At 59.5% G+C, this 9062-nt stretch overlaps 1 protein-coding gene across 1 annotated transcript in view; it reads left to right on the forward strand.

Annotated features, from left to right (window-relative positions):
- The window catches only part of CASP2 (caspase 2), a 16172-nt gene extending 10192 nt beyond the window's left edge, over positions 1 to 5980 (forward strand). The window contains exons 7-11 of the mRNA XM_042783075.1: positions 1865 to 1993; positions 2098 to 2188; positions 5361 to 5513; positions 5610 to 5719; positions 5849 to 5980. Of these exons, the coding sequence (XP_042639009.1) occupies positions 1865 to 1993; positions 2098 to 2188; positions 5361 to 5513; positions 5610 to 5719; positions 5849 to 5980 (615 nt within the window). The remainder of the gene's footprint in view (positions 1 to 1864; positions 1994 to 2097; positions 2189 to 5360; positions 5514 to 5609; positions 5720 to 5848) is intronic.
- Positions 5981 to 9062: the final 3082 nt, after the last annotated feature.

The raw sequence follows: 9062 nt of genomic DNA on the forward strand, positions 1-9062 counted from the left end.
TTCTGCTAGTTGGGGTTTAGTCTACTTCTGTATCCTTCCCTTCAAGGCTCAGGGGTCCAAGATTATCTTCTGTGTCTGTGTTAATTGGTTTCCCTTGTCTTTGTTGAAGAGGGTCTGTGCAGTCCTTCTGCCTAGTCTGCCATCTTGCCGGAACTCTCGAAGCAGATGGATTTTGATAGCATTCATTACCTTGGAGCTCCTGTTAACGTGGTCGGGCTTGGCTCCTGTTTACCTAGACCGTGCACATCTTACCGTGGAAGCCACGTCCCCATTCCAGTCCAGTCACAGATGTTTGAATCTTGTGTATTTAAGCCTTGGATCTGCAGAGTACAGCAAGTCCCCATGTAATGGGCAACGGACAACTTGTACTTGCCCTTGCATGTGATAGAAATGTGCCTTCTCTTTGAAACAATCAAAGCAACCCCTTCATGCAACAAATTCGTCATCACAGCTACTTCCGCTTACTGCCCGGACAGTTTCAAATCCTGGACGAGGCTTGAAGGCTTTCCTTGCAGCAAAGGGAGGCTTCTGGGAACAAGGTACAGCTGTTCTGCTTGACTTACTGATTCCACTTAGAGATGCACCAAGGGATAAGCTCGATCACAGCATGGGCTACCTGTATTGCACACAAACTGATGAGTAGCTGTCACTCTTCAGCGGGTCCCCTGGAGAGGTTGTTGGCTCTGGGTGGGGCCTGAGGTGGCACTTCCTTCTCATGGCTCTGGATGCTGCTGCTGCTTCAGGGACTGCTCTGGGGACCATGGTGGCATATTGGACATGTGTGTGTGTCTTGGTGTGTGCTGTCACTTCTTGCGTGGATTGCATGCTCGGCACCTTAGTTGAGTCTTGCCCAGATCCGTCATACAGTGAGGAGAGGTGGCGAGCACGTGGAGCTGTCGGGAAGACAAGTTGGAATGCTCACGTCAGTTTGTTCTTGGACGCCGTCCACCTTGGTGCTGGATGGGCCCTGGGCTCATGGTAGAGGGGCGTTCATGGTTGGCAGCTTTGCACACGGCAAGCCTGAGTTGCTTCTTTGAAAGACGTGGTAACGTGATTACCCTTTGTCGGGCGTGCAGTGGGAACCAATCACAACAAACGTAGTCTGGTTTCAAAAGTCCTTCACAAATAGAGAAGAGTACCGTTAATGTTCTTATAAAGTGAGAATCGGAGGCTTGAGGGGCTCAGTACCTTGTTCCGGTGTTTGAGAGAGGATTCCAACCAGGACTTGCCTGACCCCAGCCTGGGCATCGCCTCGGGCACCCTGCATGCAGAGCCCTGTCCTCAGGTTGCCTGCCTCTGGCACACAGTGGTGCTGTTGACCCCCTGCCCCAGAGCAGTGTCTTGTCCCTGGAGAGCATGCTGCAGGCTCACTCGTGCACACCACTGGCCCCTCGTGCCTTTCAGGGCACTTGTAGTGAGGGAGCTGGAGGTCAGGGCTGCTCGGGGGTAACGGTATCAGGTATAGCTTGGTCCAGGAGCCGTTCCTGTATCTCACTGTGTGTGAATTCTGGCAGTCTGCTCAGGATATTGTGGTCTGCTTTATGAAGTCTGCAGCTTTTCACAGATTTATCATGGGGATGTACCTAAAGCATTTTATCTTCCGCTGGCTTGGGACCTCAGACCCACACCAGAGAACAGCCCATAGAAGCAGGCCCTAGTGCTGATTGCAGTGAGTGCTCAGAGGTGCTGGCTCGGGGCCTAAGACCCACACCAGAGAACAGCCCATAGAAGCAGGCCCTAGTGCTGATTGCAGTGAGTGCTCAGAGGTGCTGGCTCGGGGCCTAAGACCCACACCAGAGAACAGCCTGGAAAAGTAGGCACTGACGCTGACTGCCGTGAGCGCTCAGAGGTGTTTTTCTTTCAGGAGATGCAGGAGAAGCTGCAGAGCTTTGCCCAGCTGCCCGCGCACCGCCTCACCGACTCCTGCATCGTGGCGCTGCTCTCGCACGGGATAGAGGGTGCCATCTACGGGGTGGACGGCAAACTGCTTCAGGTGTGTGTTGACAGTGGCAGGGCACTGCTGCCCGCCCATCTCCCCAGCGTCGGGGCGCACTGGGAGGCCCAAGGGGCTGCTCACCTCCTCATCACTCCCTGCAGCTGCAGGAGGTCTTCCGGCTCTTCAACAACGCCAGCTGCCCGAACCTGCAGAACAAGCCTAAGATGTTCTTCGTCCAGGCCTGTCGCGGAGGTGAGTGCCCGCCGGTGGCGCTGGGTGGCGGCTCTGGCGGCCCCCGCCAGCTCTCACTGTCCTGTTTGCTCCTCTCAGGTGCTATCGGACCCCTCGGGCACCTCCTTCTGTTCCCTGCTGCCACCGCCTCTCTTGCTCTGTAAGTGTCTCCGATGCATGGGGTGCGGGGCTCGGGCCCCGAGGCCCAGGCCATCAGCTCTCCGTGCAGCCCTGCACTGGCCCAGGCGCTCTTGGCAGCGTCTCTGCCGTCTTTCCTGAGAACCTGCACGCGCTCCTGTGCTCGCCACCAAGGACACCTTTTTCCTGTCACTCATCCAGGTGTAGGGCTCTCTCTGGCTCCCCTTGCTGTCCCAATCACGCTGTTCCCTTCCTTTCTCCTCTTCTGCTCTCTCTGCCTTTGCTCTCCCTTCTTGCTCCCCCTCTCACCTGTACTCGGCCTCGCCCCTTCTTCTCCTGTCACCTGCGTCTGTAGGGAGGGTGCCCGGCAGCCTTGCACCCTGCCTCTTCCTGGCCGTGCTTCCCTTTTTCGTGCGTACTGCCTGGCTGGCCACTGAGCCAGGGCCGGGATGGCATGCACAGGGCGGGCAGGTGTGCGTCTTATTCTGGGGAAAGCTTTGGGGTCAGGGTCAAAGAGTGCAGGATATCAGTCAGCACGGGCTCATCCTGGCATGGGACCAGAGCCATGCTGGACACTAGGGGCTGTAGCAGTGAGGGGCACCAGGCTCGGTCCACACGGGCTCCTCAGTGCTGAGGAAGGAGAAGCAAAGGACCCTGAGAAGCGGCTGGAGAGCTGCGGGAGCACAGAGGCCCAGGTGGCGAGGGAGGGAGCGGCCGCCTCTATGGAGGGAAGCCCTGTGGTGAGGGAGAGCCTGAGGCTGGTTAAAGTGTGATGACGAGACTCCGTGGGTGGTAGAAGTCTGAGTTTGGCCCCAAGATAGGCTTTACACAGGTATGGGATAGCATATGAAGAGCCCTGGTGGTGCGGGGGTTAAGCAGTTGGCTGCTAACTGAAAGGTTGGTAGTTCAAACCCACTAACTGCTCTGCCAGAGAAAGACCTGGCAGTCTGCTCCTGTAAAGATGAAATTCTAAGGGGCTGTTCTCTCCGTCACATGGGGGTGGCTGTGGGTCAGAATCCTCTCAGTGACTGGGTTGGGTGTTCTCTGTTGCTTGGGGGTACTGTGGGTCACAATCTTCTCTGACTGAGTTGGATGCTCTCTCTGTCATGTGGAGTGGCCATGGGTCAGGATCCTCTCAGTGACCGGGATGGGCATTCTCCCTGTTGCGTGAGGCACTGTGGATTGAGATCCTCTCAGTGGCGATGGGTTTACAGCAGCAGAGGAGGATCCTCAGGTGGTACAGGCGGTGGGTGGCCTTGTGCCTGGCTACTAACGGAGAGTCTGGCAGTTCACATCCTCTCAGAGATGCCTGGGACAAAAGGCCATCTCCTGAAAAATCAGCCATTGTAAACCCCGTGGAGCACAGGTCTGCTCTGACGCGTGTGGGGTCGTCGTGAGTCAGAGCCAACCAGGGGCAGCTGGTACCGAGACCCTTTGTGAGAGAGTGTGGTGCAGCACGGCAGGCCCCTCCCCCTCTGGTGCTCTGAGCCCAGCAGGCCCGGGTCTGATCTGATGGGGACCGAGTTTATAAGTGAGCCGTGTGGTTGGTGCGGCTGGTCGTGGAGGTGGAGTTTGTAATGGGGGCTGCTGGGGGCAGGAGGGGAGACCGTGCTGCACTTTCCCAGGATGACAGCCCACAGGACGACCCCTGCGCCCTGTGTAGGTCCTCGCGACTTGGTTCTTGTGACTGCTAGGTGCCCAGGCCCAGAACTGCCCAGCACTTGGTGGCCCTTAATTCATAGTAATGGGTGGACGGCAGTTTGCTTGCGAAAACACAGCAATAGGGGAGGTAGAGACAGAGGAGGGGTTTTGTGAAGAACAGGCGATGGGAGCGGGATGTGGAGGCAGGAGGGGCTCCTTCCTGTCCTTCCTGACAGCGGCCGAGTCCCTTTGGGAGGTGCTTCCAGTGAGAAGCTGCGTGACGCCGCTGTGTGGGGGGCACGTCCTTTCTGGGGCCACAGTCTGCTCTGCCCTCCCCTGTGTTCCCAACGGTTCAGTCCTGTGAGGTGACAGTGGCCACTGTCACCTCAGAGCTTGCGGTTGTCCTGCTATGTCTCCCGAGCCTGGAAGAGGCCTTGCTGCCTCCACTGCACCTCCAGGGCTGACGGTGGACCAGCCTGGCCGTGGCAGTTGCTTCATCTTTCTGGAATCTGGGAAATCAGATGGAGCCACGTGCTCTCATCTTGTGCGTCCGGCCCAGTCCTGCAGTCCCTTTCCCACCAATGCCCTGTGCAAACCACAGCAGAAATACGGCCTCGGGGAACTGCTGAACTGAGGAACGGGTTCTGTTCTCACTGCGGGGGGAAGAAACATGGTCTCATTCTCCAGTTCTGTGGTGCTCCTCTTTTGAGTTTCTCTGCAATCTTAGGTGCCTTTGATTGTTTTTTGAAAGGAATAATCGAGTCAGTTATTGACAGACCATGTCCAAAGCATCAGGTGACAGCCGGCCACTCTGTCTCGGCTTCCCTCTTTTTATGGAAGGGTCACAGATTTGGGATCGTGACTATGTGCTGTCCGCATAGCTGGCACAGCTGTGATTCACGGACATGTTTTTCTCGTCTGTGTGATAAACTATCAGTGTTTATCGTATATGCAGTAAAAAGCCCTGTCACTCCCAGATGCACTGGTAACAGTACAAGTGACCATAAGCAGAGGTGTTCGTGGGTCGGTCCTGTGACAGGGAGCATCTGACGCATTGCCCTTCTGGTTGTACATGCCATGGACAAGCCCAGGCTGTGTGTGTGTGTGTGTGTGTGTGTACATGTACACGTGTGTGTGTTCATTCTAGCTCGTCTCTGTCTCATAGTCATGAGTGAGTACAGGCCGTGTATATAGGTGCACACGTGTGCATGTGCGGGCCCGTGGCAAGTGGTGCTGAGAATTGGGTGCTTCGGGGAGGGGTGGCTGTAATGACTTCTTATCCCTCGGCCACAGGTTGGAGGCAGCAGTTGGAAGTGACTCTTCCCATTCAGTGTCACATGGACCCTAGGCTTGCCTGAAACGGGCCCAGGAGAGATGTCAGGAAGTGACCTTTGTCCATCTGTCTATCCTGCAGATGAGACGGACCTTGGGGTCGACCAGCAGGATGGGAAGGGCCAGGTGCGGTCCCCTGGGGGTGAAAAGAGTGATGCCGGTGGCCCAGAGGGGCTGCTGAAGACGCGGCTGCCCACGCGCTCGGACATGATCTGCGGATACGCCTGCCTCAGAGGTACCACACGACTGCTGGGAGGGACTCGTGCGGGAGGGCCCGTGCTGTGCACACCACGTTACGCTGGCTGATGTGGCTGATGCGCCCTGGTTGTAGGCACAGCCGCCATGAGGAACACCAAGCGTGGGTCCTGGTACGTTGAGGCACTGGCCCGCGTGTTCTCCGAGCGGGCCTGTGACATGCATGTGGCCGACATGCTGGTGGAGGTGAGTCAGCTGCCCAGAGCTTCCTGCAACTCCCGCCTGCCTCGCCTGTCCTTCCTGCTCCCTCCGTCCTCCACTGGCTGCCCCCTAAGCATCTGCCCAGACGTTGACCTGTGGCTGCCATCCCTGCAGGTGAACGCGGTCATCAAGCAGCGGGAAGGCTATGCCCCTGGCACCGAGTTCCATCGCTGCAAGGAGATGTCCGAGTACTGCAGTACCCTGTGCCGCCACCTCTACCTGTTCCCAGGGTACCCCCCCACGTGACCCAGTGTCGGCCACAAGCCCTGGACTTGGGGGTACAGCAGAGCCGTCTCAGGGCGCTGGCTCCTGTTCCCCCTCAGGTGTGGGCCCCCAGGCCTGCTCCACCTGCCTGTCACCTCACCAAGTGGACGCCCAGAGCCCCCTGGGCTGGACCTCCTCCAGGAGGATGTGGCCGCAGCGAGTGGGGTGGTGCGTGTCCCGTGGGGAGGGTGCAGGTCTGAGCTCGGTGTGTGCCTGTCTGCCCAGCGTCGGGGGCCTGCCAGCCTGGGCTCACACCCTCCTCTCTTCCTTTCCTGTCGCTGACCCCGTGTCCCGGAGTATGGGTGTCCCACATCGCCAGGTGTCCTCCACTTAGTTTTGAAAAGCCAGCCATGGCACACTGACACTGCAGGGTCCCTCAGGCCTGCGAGCCACGTGTCGGCACATGGCAGGAGCCCTCAGACCTTGGTGGTGGTCCTTCCCTTACCGGTTCCCGAGTGAACTCGAGCGAGAGTCATGTAGCTGACGGGGCGGTGTGCTCCCCGCCCCCACCGCCACCTGTGGTGGGCCCTGTGTGTGGGCCTGCAACCGTTCTCTGTTTCACACAGCGTGCACTGCCCCACCAGCCCGGCCTGGAACCCTCCTCCCCAGGTCCCTGGCTCTTGGAGGGTGTGACTTGACGGCCTGGTTCTGCCCCAGTATTGCGTGCCTCTGATGCTGTGACCTTCCCGCCCCAGCCCAGCCCCGTCCCTGCAAGGCCACTGCCATAAAACCAGGAATCCAGACCGGTTGCCGCAGCGTTGGTTCTGCCTCACGGTGACCCGGGTGGCGGCGGAGAACTGCCCGTGGGTTTTCCGGGCTGCGCTCCTCACAGAGCAGGTGGCCAGACTTCTGTGGCGCTGCTGGGTGGGTGTGAACAGCCGAGCTTTCGCTCCCCGAGTGCCCGTGGACCTGCTGCTGTGGCTCCTCTCACTCCTGCCACGCAGAGGCCTCTTGACCTCTGCTTGTGGGACCCCTGCACTTCCAGCTGCTGTTGAACGCCTCCCATGGTGTTCCTGCGGCCAAAGGGTGGCTTTCTGACACACACAGCTGATCAGAACACTGCCAGGCTTGGAACCCTTTGCTCCTCGGCTCATCCTCGGAGACAGTGCCACCCCTCACCTGGCTCGTCAGCCCGGGAGAGCTGGCTGTTTTTCCGGAGCCTCAGGACCTGCAGCCTGGGACCACTGCAGACATACTGTGTGCTCCTGGCCTGGCCCCTTGCAGGCCTTGCTCCTGGGCCAGAGCCCCACCACTGGCACCCTGTGCTGGGCTGGTGTCTCATTTCACAATTCACATCTCAGCTTTGGGACCACTCACCACCTCAGGGAGGTGTGTCAGGTGCTTCTGGGTCAGAGGGTCTCCTGTAGCCACACTGACCACGTGGTTGAATATTTGCTTCATTCCCTCGTTTGCCCCATCCTGCTCGGTGGTAGCCCTGCCGGCACCTTTGGTGGCAGCGGCCCTTTGCACTTCGTTGTCCATATGCACAGTGTAGCCTTCAGACTGTCTTCCTACATGTATTGTTTGATCTGAGATTGGCTCTGTGGAGACAGAGCCACAGGTGAGGTAGGCTTTTCATCTCCCTGTGGGGCCTGGCACGGGGTCAGGCCTGACCTTAGGGTGCTTCCCCATCCCAGCCGCTTGGCTGGCGTGCTGCGGACGTGGGTGGGGTGCCCACTGCCAGCCCTGTTGCCATCAGGTGCCAAATAAACGGGATTTGTGTTAGCGGTGTGTGCTGGTGTCCTGCGCGTGGCCGTGCTCTGAAGCCCCTGTGGTGTTCCCTTGCCCCGGCTGAGCACCCGCCTTCCTGTGCTCTGGACCGTTTCCGATACAGGGGGGCCACGATGGGCCTGGCCGGGCTGCAGGCCGCGTGGGTCCTGGGTGGTTTAGGTGTGGGTGCAGTAGGCGGGGAGGGTTAGTGGGCTTCCTGCCTTACTTGGCCCCAGCTGGAGTCCAGGTCCCGCAGCTGGTATGTCAGGGTCCCAGGAAATCAGGGAGGAGAGCCGAGCAGCAGCCCGTGGGGACCCCAGCAGTGGGGCTGGAGCAGGTGGGTGCAGTGTGGGTGATGACCGCACTGCAGGCCGGCACCTGGGACGGGAGGGTGAGGAGCGCCCCCTAAGGACAGACAGGTCTTGCCCTCCACGCTGAGCCAGGCGACAGGTCGGGTTTCACAGCTCCACTCCCTTCCCCCCTGCCCTCTGCCAGGTGACTTCTATAATTACCCCGCCTGAACTGGAGGCTGCCCTTGCTGCCCGCCCCACTTCTCTGCACAGGGAGGAGGAACACATGAAAGAAACGGGGTGCTGGGGCAGGCTTCTGCCCTTAGGGCGGGAGATGGCAGAATCGCCACTGGGCTTGGACTTAGGGTTGAGTAGCTGAGGCTGAGTGCCGGTCCTGCCTTGAACAACCTCTCTGAGCCTCAGTTTCCCTCACCCAGAACTCGGCGCCGTTTCTCCCGTGAAAGGCGCGGGGAAGGGTTAAAGGCGCAGGTGTGCTGGGGAGCGGAGTGAGCTGTGAGCAGTGATGAGCACTGGCCTCCAGTGGCTCCTCGGACCAGACGCCTGGGCGGGCGTGCTGTGGCCTTCGGTCTCTTCCCCAGTCACCGCGTCTGTGGAGGAGCGGGCTGAGGCCGGGGCCCGGCTGTGCTCTGAGTCCCAGGGCTGCCTTGCTCTCCCACCCGGGCTCGTCTCCGCTTTTTAGCTAGACTTTCCCATGCCCCAGGGGGCATCCCCTGTGAGCCCCAGTCAGGGAGCACGTCTTCGGGAGGACAGAAGCAGGGCTGCCCACTACGGGAGACAAGGGGCCAGGAGGGTGACCACCCACAGAAAGGTCTGCAGCAAGTGGGAGGCATGGGGTCCGGGCCTTGCTGGAGGAGAGAGGGGGGCGTGCCCTTGGAGAGTGATATCCGCACCCCCAACCAGGGTTGGGAGGCTGGACTGGGGAGAGATGGGAATTGAAACAAGTGGACCAGAGGGACGATCTGGGACAACTGGGTTTGTGGGGTGCCAGTGAGCTGTCTCCCACACACCCCTATATCCAGCACACACTCCCCTCTGCCTGTGTC

The sequence above is a fragment of the Orycteropus afer genome, unplaced genomic scaffold (assembly GCF_000298275.1).
Source record: "Orycteropus afer afer isolate SDZICR_OR568_19922 unplaced genomic scaffold, OryAfe1.0 scaffold00638, whole genome shotgun sequence".
NCBI classification, from domain to species: domain Eukaryota; kingdom Metazoa; phylum Chordata; class Mammalia; order Tubulidentata; family Orycteropodidae; genus Orycteropus; species Orycteropus afer.